Below are 18,469 nucleotides of genomic sequence, written 5' to 3'. Positions count from 1 at the left end.
TTCTTGTAAAACGCATACGCCTAAACATCTTAAGTTACAAAAATCACAGAAAATAACTGCAGATAAAATAATATTTTCACCCCGTTTGAGAGCGAAATCTGCAGGTTTGTTCAGATTCGCCGCCATTTTGTGTCCAAGTACAACAAATCAAAAGTCGTAAATTGTACCCTACAACCATAGACTTTTATTACAATATCCTAGATTGTACACTGTAGTAGATTTCCGGTTCACTAGGGGGCGCGCCATTTGACCAGGGAGTAAACTTTCTGATTTGACTCTATTTGAGCCAACAAATGACAAAAGGAGAGGAGGGAGGGAGCACAATCAAATGAATGTAAAGGTAAGATTGAAGAATACCGGACCAGCGGACTGACTTTGCCAATGTCTCAACCTTAGGAATTCATAAATTTCCCGTTTTTAATATATCTCAATGGAGAATCTCGGACCTAGATCTATTCATTAAAAATTTTTCAGGGGGGAGACCTCCCTGAACCCCCATCCCCCCTCCTCCACCCCAACCACCCGCCCCACCTACCCCACTTTCTCGCGCAATAATGTACGAGTGGACCGGTATTCTTCAATCTTCCCAATGTAAATATTGGTGTTTAGCCTTTACTTTGACATAGTGGTTGTCACACTTCAGTGTGAGGTGTTTGTAGAAAGTAGAGAGGTGGCAAAGACTGGGTGGTCATAATAGCCTAGTGCACAATCTAGGAGAACACCATGTCTATGAGCAGGAAATACCATAACATAACCTAATTTCAAACTCATTCTCTCACCGCCAAATTATTGTCTAATAAAGGCAACAATATTTAGATCTAGATTCTAGCAACAATTCTGTTCTTTTTTTAATTTTGCGAACTTCAACATCATTAAAATAATAATAAACGAACGACGATTCGAACGTGTCAATAACAAGTTTCTATTTTTGGCAAACTGATGAGGCCTATTTCAGTTATCACTTGTGTGCAGATTTTTGGCCGAGAAAAACGAAAGTAGACAAGTCATCAGACTTACACCTGTGATCTGTGGATAATTCTCCCAAGGAATTGCACATTGCAGTTATCATGGTGTCTGGAAGCGTTAAGATTGGAGCCTCCTTGTCTTTCCTTGTAGTTTTAGTGGCCTTTCTCTACAAGCGACATGCAGACGAGGTGCTCCAAGCACGACTGAAAGACGTCTTGTCGGGTCTGCTGAGGGCTGAGAAAAAAGTTCCTCCTCCAAAGGTTAGGGTGGCTGTTGGTTTTGGAGGATGTGAAGATATTTTTGTGAACGGACTTGATTTGTTCAATCTTCTCAATTTGACAACTCCTGAGCTTGCGAAACACCACAATGTTGTAAACAATGCAGAGGAACTGACTCAACTCATGGCATACTTTTTCCCCCAAGGAGCTGCTGCTGAGTAAGTTAGCTGAAGAACTATTCTAGATATATATTCTAGATCTAGAGCCTAGATTCTAGATCTAGAATCTAATCTAGTAGTTGTCAAGAGCTGCGTGCAGGCTGTGTGTATGATATAGATGTGGCCATCAATGACATTGTTACACATCGATAAAAACTTTAGTTTTAGGATAAAGAAAGGCCTCTTCCCCCATCCAAATTTTCACCTGCACGCAGACAACATTACATTACTTTTAATTTTGGGTGGTTTTGGCTGCAGAACACACCTCATCACCTCTAGTCTAAAACTGCTGCTCAATAGGCCTTTTGTTTTCTAGAAAATCTCATATCTTGCATTACAAACGACCTCCCCAACAAACAGCAACAAAGAAGAGACCATGAGCCTAAACCTAGAAGGACGCACCTGCCTGATTGGCGGCTAATTTTAAGTTTATGTGATGCCATCACATCTTGGGATACCCACAGACTACTTTGGAAGGCCGTGGAGATACCAAAGATGGTGTAGTACTGTCAACAAAGATTCTCCACTAGTGGAGAATCTTTGGTTCAGTGGCTTTTAAGCAGCAGCATCACCGGAGCACAGCATCATAGGCCTCCTATCACAATACCGGTATCCCTGGAAAAATATCGCACCAAAGAGTCGTGCCATCAAAGATTCTTTAGGCCTACACAATCTTTGGTGCCAAGCGGTTGGCTATTTAGATGTAGTCACGTGATCAGAGTGGTATCCAGGTCTGACGTCATACAAGATGTGGCTGCCTTACCTAAAAATTAGAGGTAGGCGATTCCAATTCTTTTTCGGTTACCGAAGATTCCCGATTATTAAAGGCTAGGAGTCGTAGGAATCAGTTCCGAACCCCATTACTTTCATTATAGCCAGTGATAGTGATATAAAATGATTTCTTCCAGTGGTTTCGACCCCTAGCCAGTATCATGATTATATACAGCGATCAGCAGTTATTCCCACCCCTGCCATTACCTCCTTTGGCGAGTAGCACTTAGTCCGACCACGGCAATTACTTCCAGCGAGTAGCGATTAAATTAGTCCGACACCTGCAATTACTTCCGACGAGTAGCGATTAGTCTGACGCCTGCAATTACTTCCGCCGAGTAATGATACGTATTACTACTTCCGGGGAATAGCGATTAGTCCGACACCTGCAATTACTTTCGGCGAGTGACGAGTAGTCCGACCCCTTTGATTACTTGGGGTGGGAGGGTGCTATCCCGCCCAATCTATACAGTGTGAAGTCAGAGAACCAACGCTGACCTCAACCGAGAAATATGAGAGCCTGTAGTATTAAGCCTCGTGGGCAGACGTTAGTTGTAGATTTTGAATAGAAAATAAAGGGAATATAAAAACAAAAACAGATGAATGAGAAAAAGGCAAAAGCGATGAATACGTTTTGACACTGTGTGTATACTAAATCGATATATGTAATCTTTGACAATGAATTTGCATCCCGATTACTCTTTTTAAGTCTTCAAGGTTCAGGATAACCTCGATTTCAGAACATAGCGAAGCACCAACATTTTTTTTAAAAAAAACTTTCTTTTTAATAAAAATAAAGTAATCGAGAATCGTTAGTTTACGGAAAAAGGGGTCGGTTCTTTTTCTCAGAAGCAATAATTGCAGGGATTAGTTCTGGAATCGTTGCGTCGTTCTACATTTAGTCGCTTGTGAAGAGACCTAACCCTAACCCTGACCCAACGGCTACCCCTGCCCTACTCTTAGGCTACCCTTAAACTTCTGCCCCTACTCCTACCCCTACCCCAAACCTCAACCCTGTATTAAATTTTACTCTATTTCATAGTGGTTGCTGGTCAAAGAAATCTTCCCTTAATTGCTTAACATCAAATAACAATGAAATGCAAGGGGGTTGGGGCATGCCTCCCTGAACCCCCACCCAGTTTGACATCATAATGCGAAATACTAAATTACATTATATTATAATAGCTTAAATTTTTCAAAAATGCATCAATCACAGTGGATAAAGTAGAAATTCATGACTGATAAAGAATGAACGAGAAAAGTACTGTACAAACATAAGATTGGTGTTGACAGTAAAAATGACCGTCCACACTCTGATGTTACCACCTCCGTTTTAGAACTCTTGCATTAAATTTTAGGTTCTGCTGCTAAAGCATGCCAGTAGTTATGATAATGTTTGAATGAGCCCCTTTTTTAGGTGTATTACTTTTGTTTTTTAAATGTATTCTTGTGACTTTGTTTTTGTCTTCTTGATATGTGAATCAGATGTGTGTGCAATGTATTGTGAGATTCTCACATTCATTCATATATATAATGTAAATTTTTACTATTATATTACTGGGTTACACTCTCTCATGCAGATACATTGTAATACTGGGCCAAACCAGTGGTTTTGTTTGGCTGCCGAACACGGCCCTCTTATAAAATTTAAAAAAGAGTCGCAAATCTATTATTTTTTAGATATATATTCTCAAACCTTATTGCAAAACATCAAATTATAGAGAAAATACAGTTTAATAGAGAAAATTATGCCCCCCTGTAATCCCCCAAATAAAACAAAACCCAAGAAAAAAACCTCATGTCATTGAGTTCTTTGTTCACTTGATCACAGACAATTTTGTCTGGAAAGACACTATTCCTGTTTTAAAAAGACACTACTTTCTCTGTGGTTCTTGGCAAATTTTTGCTATTGTAGAAAAGTATTTTGAAGAACAAGAAATATCTGAAATACAGAAAGCCTTGAACAGTCCACCACACTTCCAAATGCGTGAAATATTACATTATGCAAGTTACTGGCACACATAATTTATGGAAAACATCAATTTCTCAAAAACCTATTTTTTGTGATGGGCAAATAGGCAAAATTTGTGTAAATGGATAAAAATTAACAGGGGGGTTCTCGTGGCCTAGAGGTTAAGGTGTTGGCCTCTCTTTCAAAGATCCCGGGTTCGAATCTGGGTAGCGACCGAAAAATGTTCTTCTCTAAAATTGTCTCCTTTCACCTCCTTTCCTGCTCTCTAGCAATATTCTGTCGTCTGCTTTCGTCTCCTCTTTCTGCCCTCACCCCCTCACCATAATTTATGGAAAACACTGGGCTCCTGACCCTTTCTGCAGCCTTTCTACTGCTACTCCTTGACTCTTTCTTCCTGCTGTCTTTCTGCCACACCCCTGATCTTCTGGTAGGAAAGATCTACACCTAGCCTTCTCGGATAAGGGCGAAAAATCTCGGAGGGCTCGTGTGCAAGTTGCGCACGTTAAAGATCCCCTGGTGGTCTAAAATCGATAAGAGAAGGCGTCGGCCGCCATCCGGGCAAAATTCAAAATTTCCTACCCAACTAAAAGTATTAGGTGTGTCCCGCGCGCTCATATGACCTTATGCAGTTGCGAGCGCCGTAAAACCCTCTACTATAAAAAAAAAATTTTTTTTATAATTAAAATGTAAAGTGTAAAGGGCTATAATTACAATTATAATTTACAATTGAGTCTGAGACTGTTGTAATAGTAAAACAGTATGTAAATACCCTGAATAGACGTATTTAAATGGCTCTTTTTGAGATCAGCATCTGTGTCTTTTTCTGATTGAGAACAGATCAAAATGTGTAGTTTCCATCAGTTTTTCTTTTAATTTTAAAAATTGTAGAATATGATCCATCATTTAGATGAATAATTTTGTTATTGGCTGATTGCATTACAGGAGATATATTGCAAATGACACATTCTTTGATGAATTGGTGGAGGCAGCCTCAAAAATACCTGGCCATAGGTGGATGCTGGGCGGTAATGCTCCTGCCATGGCGAGACGCTTTGCACTTGAAGGGCTTGACGTTCTCCTAGGAGCTCGAGTGGCCCTTTCTGTGGTGGACGGGCTTCCAGATTCCGTCAAAGGTGAGCTTGTGCTTTGTCAGACGTGTAAAATGCCTAATTTTTATCCTATTTATTGAGAAATGAATGCAGGATTATAAAAGTTTGACTATATAATAAGTTAATTATAAGTTAAAGTAGTGTCAGCTTGTGAGATAGAAAATATTCCAACCTATAATGGCATTTCAATCTTTTCTCAAGTCTCTTAAATTAGCTTCGGGTCATAATAAATTTTCATCAATTTTGGGGTGACCTATTTGTTTAGCTTTGGGCTGCCCTGGAAGGGCCTAATAAAAGTAAAATTCTCCTGAAGATGCAATAGTCATCCTTGTCAGTAAAGGAGAGTGGAAGTTGAAATTTTATTTCTTTCAACAAGCTAATTTTTTGGGGGGTACTTTCCTTGTTCAAGGTTCACTGTATGTTTGGAAGTCAATGGCATGCATTATGAGATGGAGTGTTGAATTTGGAGTAGAGAAATCCATTAGTGATAGCATGTCACTGGCTTTGATCACAGCACACATTCTTCTGCACAGGTTTCCTTGATCGGTTGCATGTTTTTCATAAAAAACTTTTAAACTGATTTTACGTGATGTGTTGTGACATTCCTCTTTGAATTTCAGCATTTCTGTCTTCATAATTCTCTTTGAAGTCAGGGGTGTGGGGAACTGAGTACTGAGTTGTTCCTCCTGAAACTGATATTTTGTATTTGCATGTAATTTAGCATGCTGAATGCAAAATACACTCAACTTTGACATAAGAACAGTTTTAAGCATAGAAAAGAGTGCAGCGATCAACCCTCAGACCTTGATGTGGATTCCACAAAGGGTTATTTATTGATTTGCCCCAATGTAAAACACAAAAATACCATATTTCAAAGGAGGTAAAAAAAGGTGAACACAAATCTGTAAATGTCCTTTTATTTATTAATGCTATTTAAGTTAAGAGAAAAATGGCATGAATTTGGGACAAAATTATCACTTCGCCCTGCTGTGTGCACTTTTCCGGTGCTCAAACTTGAATTGTTGCGGAACTTTTAAAAAATATTGCTTTTTACTTTGTGCATTGGCACTGATTTTTTAGCCCTTGTCGATCTTATTTACAATACAAGAGACAAAAGAATTGAATAAATCTTTACCGAAACAGTTAAGTTGTGAATACAATAAAATTTGAGTTTACACATTGCTCAAGCTGGAATGGTGCTGAACAAGACAGAGTACACTATGGGATTTATCAATGTTGGGCCTTATTAGTATGTTATTACAGTCGTTGACACGGATTGTGCATGACAGCACAAATGTATTCATAATGCAAGCATTTTATATTATGGAAGATCTTTTGTTTTTAAGTAAATGTTTTACGGCGCTCGCAACTGCATATGAGCATGCAGGACTCATTTAACATTTTCGGTAGGTAGAAAATTCTGAATTTTGCCTGGGTGGGAGACCAATGCCTACTCTTATTGATTTTGGACCATCAGGGGATCTTTAACATGCGCAACTTGCTCAGGGGACCTCCAAGATTTTTGTCCCTTATCTGAGAATGCTAGGTGTAGATCTTAACTACCACAAGATCAGGGGTGTGGCTGAAAGACAGCTGTAAGAAGGAGCCAAGGAGTTGCAGTAGAAAGGCTGCAGAATGAGTCAGGAGCCAAGAGGAGGGGGGCAAAGAAGGTGAGGGGGTGGGGGTAGAAAGCAGACGAAAGAACATTGTTAAAGAGTAGGAAAGGATAGGAGAACCTGGGACCTATTGAAAGAGAGGCGAACACCTTAACCTCTAGACCACTAGAGCCTCCGGAAGGTCTTTAAGACTGTGGCCTGGTATGCTCTTCAATAGTAGTAGTATTCTTTATTTCCAACTCTTTCTGTTGACTAGTATTAGTATCATATTACAGGATTCTGAACTGAAGAAAATTAAGCAACTTACTTTCGTAAGGTTATAACGTCCTACTACCCCTACATGGCGGAACGAGGTATTGATAATTTAGCATGAGACAGATGCATTCAATATTAATATTCATTTTTTTAGATTTATGTCTATTTAGACTATTGGCCTTCATGTCTGCTTATCTAAGTGCATTTGTCCATACAGCCCACAGGCAGCCAACTGTGTCCACCGTAAACTGTCTCAACTCCTCACACTTGTGACTGTACGGAAATAAGATTTGATGTAATGAAACGGCACTCTGCCGTGTAGTATCTTAGAAACATCCATTGTTGTGTTCCTCAGTTATTGGAGAGACACTACCCAAATCAGATGTGCATCTGCTTATGGAGTACGACAGGAATGACAAGTGGGGAAAATATGTTAGTCCACGAGGAAACAGGTGGGCTTTTTCAGTTACCTACCAAACCATTTTTAGTGCATACTCTTCTTGCTGTTCTCTTTGTTGCTGCATGTTTGCTACCAAAACTTTATAGAAAGGGTTGAAAGTGACTCAGAGGGAATGACCAAGTTTATAGACTGATATTGACCATGTGTGCTTAGGAGAAAAATGAGCTGTGTTAAGTGCTCTGTTATAAGGCTTTTGTTTGGCTTCAAAATCATGATTACATGATGATTTATGGTAGATTGTATATATACAGTCAAGCACAGATTAATCAAGCATGTGATTATTGGATTCACAAATAACTTGAACAATGTGCCATTCCCCCAGCTGACTGAACGGGTAGAGTTCCTTTGTATTGGCAGCACTGTTCTCAGACACCAGCATGGTTGTCTTGAACATCTCATCTTGAAAAGCTAGGTCATAATTTTTCCTCACAATTGTTTCAAATTCAAATCACCCTGCACCCACAAGGGAAAACAAAACACCCATCTTCTTCGATACGCTCATCACACATCACCTATAGTATAATAGTCAGTCATGTGCATAAGGCACCAGAATTTCCTTGAGTCTAGTCATGTGAGGATGGGTGGTGGGGTGGGATTGAAGACAAACAATATGACTCTGCATTGTTCTGTATGGTGTGCTAATTATGTTGGTGATGTGATTTTGGAGAATTTTTGTTTAAGTCGTTAGGCTCATCAGCATCGCTTTCCTTCTCTTTCTTTGTTCATCACCAAACTAGGCATACGCTCAGGCTATCCTTTTATCGATACTGGGTGCGATATATGCGAAACTGTGTAGTTTTAACACTCCTTACAACACTAAGATTATTTACAAAACAAAATTTTTTAGTTGTAGGTCCATGTTTGATAGGATGATTCTAAATGGGAATATGGCTTGCAAAATGCATTTCTCAAAGACGCATTGTCAAACCGAGCGGAGCCTCAGATTCAGATCCCCGAATCTCACAATTACCAGTCCAATAGTCTTAACTTAACTATTGATGCAACGTAAGAGATACTTTTTATTATGACAGTGATTATTTTTCTGATCATTATACCACCTCAGTGGCTTACCTTGATTTTCTTCCATATCTCTGGTATTTTCCATCATAATATCAGTTTATTGGAATTACTGATGTTTTGAACACACTTGTCAACCCCCATCGTGTTCACGATATCCGTGCTTGACTGTATGTTACAACTGATTCATTTATATATAATGGCTTTGTACCATATCCAACAGTGTTACTGGTAGCTAAAGGGTTAGTTGATGTTAATGGACTCCCTGTAACTATTTATTTTTAAATGTTATACGTCTGTTCCTGTTTTGGGGAGCAGAAAAGGCTTTTTGAGAAAATATACCCTGCCTTCCCAAGTGCTGTTGACGTAAGATTTTCCAGTCACATAGTCTGTGCATGTTTGAATCATTTGAAATATTTTTCCTTACCAACTGCATGTTGTGGAAGACATTTTCATCCCTGTTTGGCTTTCTTAAGGTAGAGTTTTTAATGTCTTCTTGGTTATTCTGTTTTCTTTAAAAAACCTATCTTTGCTCCTTTCAGACTCATCGTTCACAGTGACAATGTGAATCCCTATATAGATGGAATGGAGGCATTCATTGAGGAGGTGGTCAAGTTTCAGCCGTCACTTGTAGTCATTGGAGGCCTCCAGATGATGGATGGGTTTCCATATGAGAAAGGTAATTCAATACTAATTGGGTTGTTTTGTTGGGGGAGGGGGGGGGAGCTTGAATTTATCTTTTTATTTTTTTGTTGAGATATCGTAGATGAAAGCCCAAGAAGTTTATACTCTTTATGGAACCAGATACCTCTCAAAACAGTTTTTAAAGATTTCAAAATTCAATGTAATCTTTCTTTGAAAAATAATCCCTGGTTCTAAGCGTGCCACAGATAAGGATGTGATATACCTCTCAAAACAGTTTTTTAAAGATTTCAAAATTCAATTTAATCTTTCATTGAAAAATAACCCCTGGTTTTAAGCGTACCAAAGATAAGGATGTGATATCAAAACACTGGGCCGAACACTTTGACAGTATATTAAACCAACCATCGAGTATCAATTCCAAGACAGTCCCCCAACAGACACAGAAACCAGAATGCTATAAATGTCCTTTTGTAAGGCCCCTAGTATTACTAGTAAAGTCTTTAACTCCTGTAGACTGCAGGCAAAGCCAAAAACTAGCATGATACATGTCTGTGAACTGTTATTTGCTGATGATTGTGCATTGTTCGCTCATAAAGAATCCAGCACACAAAACTGTATTGATCTGTTTTTCAAATACATATAAGAACTTTGGACTCACAGACCCTCAGAAAAACAAATGCCGAGAGTCTGTTGTCAAAAGAACTCAACTTTACTGGGCTGGGCGTGTTATAAGAATGCCTGAGAATTCCAAAGGTAGTATTCTATTCTGAGCTGTCCTTAGGGAAGCACAGCTACGCAAAGGAACATGTCTTTGAAGGACTTAAGCACGAAAACCTTCACATGGAAAAGTCTAGCTTCTGGAAAATTTCTAAATTTGATAAAATCATTTGTTGAAAAGAACTTGTCCCGACTGATGCTTTGATTAAAACTTCCATTACTTTACTTACTTGCTTCTTCTCTCAGGTGTGCGACAAGCCAGACTACAGAAGCTGAGGGACTTTCTGAAAGAGATCCCACGTTCCACCCACATACATTTTGAGATGGCTTCTTTTGCAGATGAGGGCTTATTGAATGAGATCATTGAAAATGTGGTCTACTTTTCAGACTCCTTGGGAATGAATGAACAGGTAAGTTCTGTGGAATTTTGTGGTTTGTTTCTGTCAAATTATTTGAGCTCTACCTTCGGAGCCTACCTGACCTGTGTGTTGACTATATATATGCCACTGTGCACTGATTTGTGCTGTCTCCGAACAAGTCAATGTAGTCACTCTCTGCAGAGCTCCTAACAGATGCCATGTCAGTACTGCAGGCAGTCACTGCCGAAAAACTACCAAGGCTATGATAAGTAATTGAGGACATCCCATGTCTGAGGATCATGCTGCAGTGGATTCCATCACGCTGTGGTGTTTTAGGAAATGAGCAGGCAGACAGGATGGCCAAACTAGGAGCACAGAAAGAACAACCAGACAACAGCGTTAACTACACAGAAATAAAAACCATTATAAATACACTATTTAAAGCACCTCAGACACCTGTTAGCTACCATGAGCTGTCCCGCCAAGAACAAGTGATTATCTTCCGACTAAGGACACAATGCACAAGACTGAGACAACATATGTACAGATGTTTTAAACTAGTACAGTCACCAAAATGCCAGTGTGGAGAGGCAGACCAAACTGTTGAACACTTCCTTTAGCACTGCAAGACACACAGGGCCCTGAGACAGGAAACATGGCCAACCCCACTGACGCTGTACAAGAAAAGCTATACGGGCCGACAGATGAAATGAGCAGGACGGCCCAAATTATTACAGATACCAGACTTTAATTGTGATACGATCGAGGAGAAGAGGAGAGAGACTCTCTGCAGACCTGCCACTCATCCTGATATAATTGGGATATCCTGATTTTTTTGCCTCAAATCTCAAGCATCCCGACTTTCCCGATTTCAATCACGTGTATCCCAATTGTTTGTTCTAGTTTGTTGCATCGGATATTTCTAAAAACTTACTCTGCCTTCTTCTCTAAAGCAGGAAGTAAAATGTTTTCAAGTGTTTGAAGCTTGTTTAAGGCCTGGTGGCATAACGGGCATAGATTCGTCCGCACCTTGGTCAGGTGGCCGCATCTGTGGCTCGTCATTGGCCGCGCTCAGGGCAGCTGGCCTCGAAGTGGTACGCCAAGTTGTGCAGAAAACACCCACTGCACTCTATAATTGAAGTCTTTAAATTCCCTGCCAGGTAAGGGCTGTTCCTGCTGCTTTTTTTCCCTTTGTGCAGAAGCAATGCTAACTGGGGGGGAATGTTTTCTCGTGGCTGCAAGTGGTCAAGTTACTCTAGTCAGCCCAGTCAGTAAAACTGTGTCAATCGCGCTTTGGCATCACATGACATGACTTCAGCATGTGGGTTCATGTGTGTCAGGGACTATCAGTTGAAGGGGTCAACTTAAGGTCATATACACGGGTTGAAGTGTCTTTCGGAACTTATTGGTGGATGGAGGGTGGACACTTGGGTACTTGGAGTGATGCTTTCAGGATTATTTTTTTAAAATAATCGCACACATACGCACGCGCACACAGAGAGCATAATAAATATAAATCTATATTTTAAAATTTTATATTGGCTTGACAGCCACCTTGGTGATTTGCTGTTGATCCCAATTTTTTTTCATCAAATCCCAATTTTTTCCCCCCCTGAGATTCTGATTTTGCGTTTTCATAGAGTGGCAGGTCTGTCTTAGGGTATATCAAGTAAAGTTAAAGAAAAATGCTCAACTTTATGACTGTGATTTAGTTCTGGTAAAAGGCAACACAGAAAGAGACAACTGAGAGAATATAAAGAAGCTGAGCCTAGTGAGAGAGGCTTTTACCTTTGCACTGAAAGTTAAAATCATGCACAAATGTATAGAGAAGAATTCGTGAGAGGCATTATGGGGTCTGTCAATATTGATGACATGGACTTGTATTTATCCTTTTTAAATGAAAAGATGCTGCCTGCAGGTTTCACTAAATTCTCATTAAACTGTGACAAACGACGTATACAAGTTTTTAATGCTATGCATTATCATCAGTACCACACACAGGTTCTTTAATGACAAGTCATTGTCCTTTTCTGTGTTTATATTACTTTGAGTTTTCTTGTACTAATTATGTGAGGTTTGCTCTAAATTGAAGTTGAGTCAGCAACACAGATTTTTTACCATTCTTCTGCCTACGCTAAGTCCGGATGCACTCAGTGTTTAGCTTTTTGTAGTCCTGCAGCTGTCATTATTCACCAGTCTATGTGTAGGTAAAAGTGCAAGCTCTGTCTTTTGTTCAACCAGCTGTTTACATGCCAGAGTAAAGTACACCACCTACTAAAGGGCATGTAAATGTAGCCCTCTGTGGCACTTTTTATGACTAAAGCAAAAGATATGGACTCTTACTGCTGGAGAAGTGTCAATTAATACAAAGGGGACAAGAGTCCAAAAACCACCAGTTTTGGCTTCAAATGTGGCATTTGAAGAAGTAAAAGGAAATGTGTTCGGGTTTTTTCATTTTAGCCCAATTGGCCCATTTTCCTGAGGAACGAAGATTTTTTAATCCTCCAGTGTTTTCAATCTTTCCTGCAGGAGCTTCCAAACATCCTGAATATTCTTCAAGGAGGCAATGTGAGCTTGGTATCTGACAGCTATCCTCGTGTGGCATCAGTCCTTGATGAAATGAGAACTGTCTACAGCTTGCTGAAAGACACTAAAGAGGTAATTTATGCTGGCAAGCTAATATTGAAATGATTGTGTTTATTTGGTGGCCTACAATGAAATTTAAATCTAAGAAAGGCTCACCCAAACATTTTGCAAATTTTCACTATAAAAAAATTGTAGTTACCAAAATATTATGTTCAGCTGCTGCAGTGATTTTTGGAACCAAAAGCAAAATTTAAAAAGAGAAAAGAATCCATGTTTAAAATTTTGTGATTTGATATTTCCCTTGTCTGTCCCCGTCGTTTTATGCAAGAAAAATTCTGAAATTTTGCAAACTGAGCCCAAAAATGTGAAATTATGCGATTCTGTTAATTTTAACAAAGAATGATAAAGGAAAATAATCAGAAATTATGCAAAATATGATGAAATTTTGCTAAATTATGCGGGGTGCATAAAACCACGGGGACTGCCTTGTACAACTTTCAGACATTAAATCTAGACAACTTTGTTAAAATTAGATTTACCAAATAAATTTGCCCTTTTAACCATTTAGCACCTTGAGCAGTGCTGCGCAGAGTCTATCGATTCTCTCCTAGAGCAGTTTTTCAATCACCAAACGCACAACACTGCCATGGTATACATTTCTATGAGATCTAAGAACAATTCTAATTAGAATTGAATGAAAACGAGGCATTAAAGCGAAAGTAGAGTTGTTCTTCTTTCTTTGAATTTTTGTATGGTCGAAATTGACCCATAAATAGTGCATGTTTGAATTTTTAAAGTAAATATGACGCAATGGAGAGTGCGATGTAATTAAAACTTGGACAAATCCAAGAACACTTTTAAAATACATAAAGACGCAGCCCATGAAGTGATCCCAACCAAACAGTGATACATTGAAAGTTCATTTTTCGGCCTACGTTATAAAGTATATTAAGTCACTAAAGAAACTGCTTTTTTTTTCTTTGCTTTTTTTGACGAAATAGATGAGTAACGAATGAAAACCCGATAGTCACAACTATAATAGGAGAAATAGACATCTTGCCCATACTGTACCACAGCGGAAACTGGGTCATTGGAAGCAGTATTGTTTTCCTAATGTAGCTGCGTTTTTTACAAAGCATTTTTGTAAAGAATTTTAAAAAACATTTGTTGACAGTTTTAGAGTAATTATATCCCTTTTCCAGGATTTCAGGGCATGTATCTGGACAAATCCCCAAGAGTTAAATGGCTAAGCCTTTCCTAGACTGCAACATATGGTATCCCATAAAAATTGTTTGTTAAACTAATATTGATTGAGTTCGTTAATCGAACTGAGTTTAGTAGTGCTTCGGTTACGGATGATAAGTCCTGATTCAATTGAAGTTGAATGCATCCTACTTTTTTTCCCCTGGACTGGTTTTTGTAGGAGGATTTTGATCTGTTTTTCCCCAACTTGGGTTGATAGATCTTCTATGTTATTACTTTCCCTTAATTGATTTTTTTTTTTTTAATACGCCTGCGGTGAAATAGGTGTCAGAAATGTACATGGGAGAATTTTCTTGAGTCTCATTTAAAGACTGAAGGAATACCATAATAACCTTCAAACTAGCTTTATTTTCTTCATAATCTTATGTCCAATCCTCAGATTGACGGACGACGTAAGTTGACCAGACTTCATGTGCACACATTGGCCTTTCAAGCTATCCTAACTACCAAGGAATCTAGTTGGAAAAACACAATGTCAGCTGCTGCAAAGGCAGCTCTTACAGCTCATCGCTACACATGTGGCTCTCACCAGATTGACCCTCAAAAAGCGAGACTCATTATGGACGAATCCTTTTCTCTGAGTAAAACCCCAGAGGCAGGGCGCATTCCAGTGAATGATACTCGCCCTGTGTCATGTTGGCAGGAAGATGGTTTTGACTTGTGTGTTGCACCAGTGCTTGTGTGTACTAATATTTTGCAGACAGGAGGAGGTGGTGACAATGTGTCAGCAGCAGGTTTGGTGCTTCAAGTGTAATTGCTGCCCTCAGTTTTGATCATATTGTGTCGTACTGCATTTTCTTTCGTAGTTTTAAAGCTTTGCTTTATGACGATGACTGATTTTATTGTTGTTACAGAAATGATTTTATTCCCACCTTTGTAGTATTTGACCAATGTGTAAATCGGACAGTAATTAGTAAGAAATATGACTTACAAATCACAATTTTTATATGGTACTTTGCTTTGCATTTAAACATTTTTTTTATTTTTTTGGTGGCTTTTGGTAAGAGTGACTTGTAGTGTTGCACCAGTGGGTGGCAGTTCAGAGCTTTAAATTTTACTCTTTTTTTTTAAAGCCAAATTTTAACCCTCCAAGTATCAGAAGTAAAATCATTTCTTAATCTGATGTTTCACTCAACGGAGTCTGGAACCTGCACCCAACACATCATCCTGCTCATGTTTATTTGCACTGTCCTAGTATCGCTTTCATCCCTACAAAATAAATAAAAAGAGCAGGAATTTATCTGGCCTTTTGTTTAGATGGTCGAGTGCTCTGATAAACTGTCATGAGCGTTGACAGAAGTTGAAATTGAAGACAACAAGAGAGTTTTTTTGGCTTACCCAAGCTTTTTTTCACTACTTTTTTTCTGTTTCAGCTGATGTAAATTTTTGCTGTTTTGAAACAGGCTAATTTGGTGAATTAAGTGAGCCGAAACCATAGTCCCCTGAACATCCATGTCAATAGTAAACAACTGAAACAGGTAAAAGAGTTTAAATATCTTGGCAGCACTTTTTCTGAAAACGGGTCCATAGACAGAGAAATAGAAATGCGAACTCAAAAAGCCAACGCTGTCACCTACCAGCTCGCGCCCCTTCTATCTCATCCAAACATCTCCATGGACACAAAGAGACAGCCTATCACCTCAATATTCATACCAACATTATGTTATCAGTGCCAGACCTGGACCTAAAGCAAAACTCATGAAAACAAAATCACCGCATGCGAAATGAAATGTCTCCGCAAAACCCTTAACATCACAAGACGAGACAGGCAGAGAAATGAAGAAGTAAGAGCAGCTATCGGCACTGAGTCCTGCCTGCGTTACATAGAAAGACAGGATAAAATGGTTTGGTCACCTGTTACGCATGTCACCTGACCAGCCAGCCTTGAGAGCCTACAACACCAAGCACTCAGGCTATAAAGGAAGAGGAAGGCCACGCAAAAGGTGGATCGAGGGTGTCAAGGAAACCCTAAGAAAATATAACATCACAACTGAAAGAGCTGCGGAGCTGGCCTACCATAGAAAACTGCATCTCCCCTCGACGCTTAACGGCAACAGAGGATAAAAAAGTAAAAGTAAGTAAGTAAAAGTTGCGATGAGAAGGTTAAAATAGTGGCTGTTTGAGTTAGCAGTGATGGCTCGTTAACAAATGTATGGCCAATTACATAAGACATTGACACTTGGAGGGTTAAAGAGAGTACTCTAAATGTTTACTGGAGCTGAGCCATAGTTGGCCTGTGAATGTTCGTTGTCTTCAAAAGACAGCAAGTTCAAGTTCCAGGCATTATTGTTTGTTTTGACAATATTAAATGAAGTGCATATCAATTACAGCTGTAATAGTATACTTTGCAATAACATATGTGTCACGATGCGGTGGAATCAGGCGCTCGTCCATTTTTGGGCATGTGGAGTTATTGATATAATGTGGAAGCTGATTTATTTGCTTTGCTTCCAATGAAATAAATATCCATTTATCTTGAATAGAAATCAAAATATTTGCGATTGAAGGAAGTGAGATCGCTTGGTTTCAGTGATGAAATTAGTGAGAAAATGGCTACCAACGACTGGTAACTCCAATAGCCAAAGAGTCCTTGAAAACAAAAAAATAACATATTTTGTGTCTTTAATCAATGTTTTTCAGTAAAATTCACATGTAAATGTATTTTTATACGGATGTTAAAGAGGTTGAGCCAAAAAAAAAAAATTCGTTAAAAACTTTCTAACTGGCAGAAAAATGCCTCTTTCTCCGCTTTTTGTATTTTGACGAGCACCTGATTTCACCACACTGCCTCACATATATAATGAAAGATTTACGTGTGAATACATTGAAGTTTTTTTAATGAAATTGTTTGTATAACATGAAAACTCTTTATTTGAAATTTCAGTATCAAGAATGGAATGCAGGGCAGTGGCATTATTTTGTGTGATAATGCATTCCAAATTGGATGTCATATATTGGAAATATTTAAATGATCAAGAGGCATCCTTAGGAAAAGTCTGCCACTGTTTTGTGAAGGAAAGTTTCTTTTAACCATTGTTAACTTATTCGTGTATGTCCTTTTTGATAGTCCTCAAAGACCCAGTCAAAGCGTAATCAGGAGTTTAGGTTGTCGTTTAAGATAATCAAAGAAGTATATTTTTAGTCAAGTCGACAAACTGTATTTGACCACAGATCATTCTCAAGTTTTACTATGAAATACAATATATATCAATGTAGTCTATTCCCTTTTGCAGTCAAAAGTCAGATACTAGTACAAGAATATTTGCAATTTTTATTATTTGACAAACAAATTTACATTTGGGATGTTTAAATCAGCTTCCATATTTTTAAGTTTCTGAGGACAACCCCTTCCACCCATATAAAGATATCTATGGATTTCTTGTTGTCTGAAAATAATCACCCCTCAGTAATTTCCAATTTTTAACACTTGCGATGTGCAAACACACGAAGAAGTATTTCTTTGGTATGTGTCTGTGTGTGAGTACAGAGGTGTTAATTACCCCATTCAGAGAATTGCCTTTTAACTAGTCCTTTACAATGCCTGGTTGAATTAGTAACCTTAATTTTTTTAGATCTGTGGCCAGTTCTATTCTTTTTTCTACATACGTGGTACAAGGTGTTTTCCATACTATAAAAATTAAATGCTTCTCTGGACTGTGATAGCTTCTACAGATTGTTGTCCCTTAAGAAGGCAACATAAACATAATAGCTTTCACACAATCCCCTCAAAGCTTTCTCTCAATCCTTTCAAAGCATTTTATTTTCCTTTAGTCTTTAGTACAGAACCATGGAGAGTCTAGACTAGTTATATGTACCAAAAAAAAAGCCCACGCCCTTCGATTTATTTTGGCACTTTGGTTGATTTCTCATAAAGTGATAAGAATGGGAATTGATTGATTTCTCATAAAGTGATAAGAATGGGAATATTTTTTTATGCAATGCATTTCTCCTTGCAATATTTTGCGTTGGAACTTCAAATATGTTTAAATTTTCATGACCTTTTTTTTAAATCTTGGGTTTTTCGTGTTAGCTACAATTTTGGTTGAGGCATGTGAGCTGGATAATGTTGTGTATCTGGTTAGACTCACAATATTGATTTACTATTTGGTCATAAATTTGTAATTTCTAGCCAAATTTTCTCATTCAAAATGTCCAGAATTTTTTTTTGCGTTTGTCAATTGTGTCAATTGGGGCTTAAAACTCCTACAACTATGATTTTTTTAAAACAAGATTTGCAACATCACAACTTGTTTCAAATTGATCAGATGCATAAATGTAAAAAGAACACTTAATCAGT

The 18,469-nt window shown here is 38.5% G+C and overlaps 2 protein-coding genes across 2 annotated transcripts in view; one reads left to right on the top strand and one right to left on the bottom strand.

Annotated features, from left to right (window-relative positions):
* Window positions 1-135, bottom strand: part of LOC101861312 (coiled-coil alpha-helical rod protein 1) — a 34,563-nt gene extending 34,428 nt beyond the window's left edge. The window contains exon 1 of the mRNA XM_005106669.2: window positions 81-135. Within this exon, the coding sequence (XP_005106726.1) occupies window positions 81-126 (46 nt within the window). The 5' untranslated portion in view covers window positions 127-135. The remainder of the gene's footprint in view (window positions 1-80) is intronic.
* Window positions 136-960: 825 nt separating this feature from the next.
* LOC101861069 (ADP-dependent glucokinase) lies at window positions 961-15,412 on the top strand. The gene is made up of 7 exons (XM_005106668.3): window positions 961-1,402; window positions 5,088-5,278; window positions 7,481-7,577; window positions 9,145-9,281; window positions 10,211-10,374; window positions 12,853-12,981; window positions 14,552-15,412. The coding sequence occupies exons 1-7, from the start codon at window positions 1,068-1,070 to the stop codon at window positions 14,924-14,926; spliced, it is 1,428 nt and encodes a 475-aa protein (XP_005106725.1). The 5' UTR covers window positions 961-1,067; the 3' UTR covers window positions 14,927-15,412.
* Window positions 15,413-18,469: the final 3,057 nt, after the last annotated feature.

This window comes from Aplysia californica, unplaced genomic scaffold (assembly GCF_000002075.1).
Source record: "Aplysia californica isolate F4 #8 unplaced genomic scaffold, AplCal3.0 scaffold00549, whole genome shotgun sequence".
NCBI lineage: Eukaryota > Metazoa > Mollusca > Gastropoda > Aplysiida > Aplysiidae > Aplysia > Aplysia californica.
Note: the sequence above shows the minus strand (reverse complement) of the source record. Positions and strands in the feature narration are given on the sequence as shown.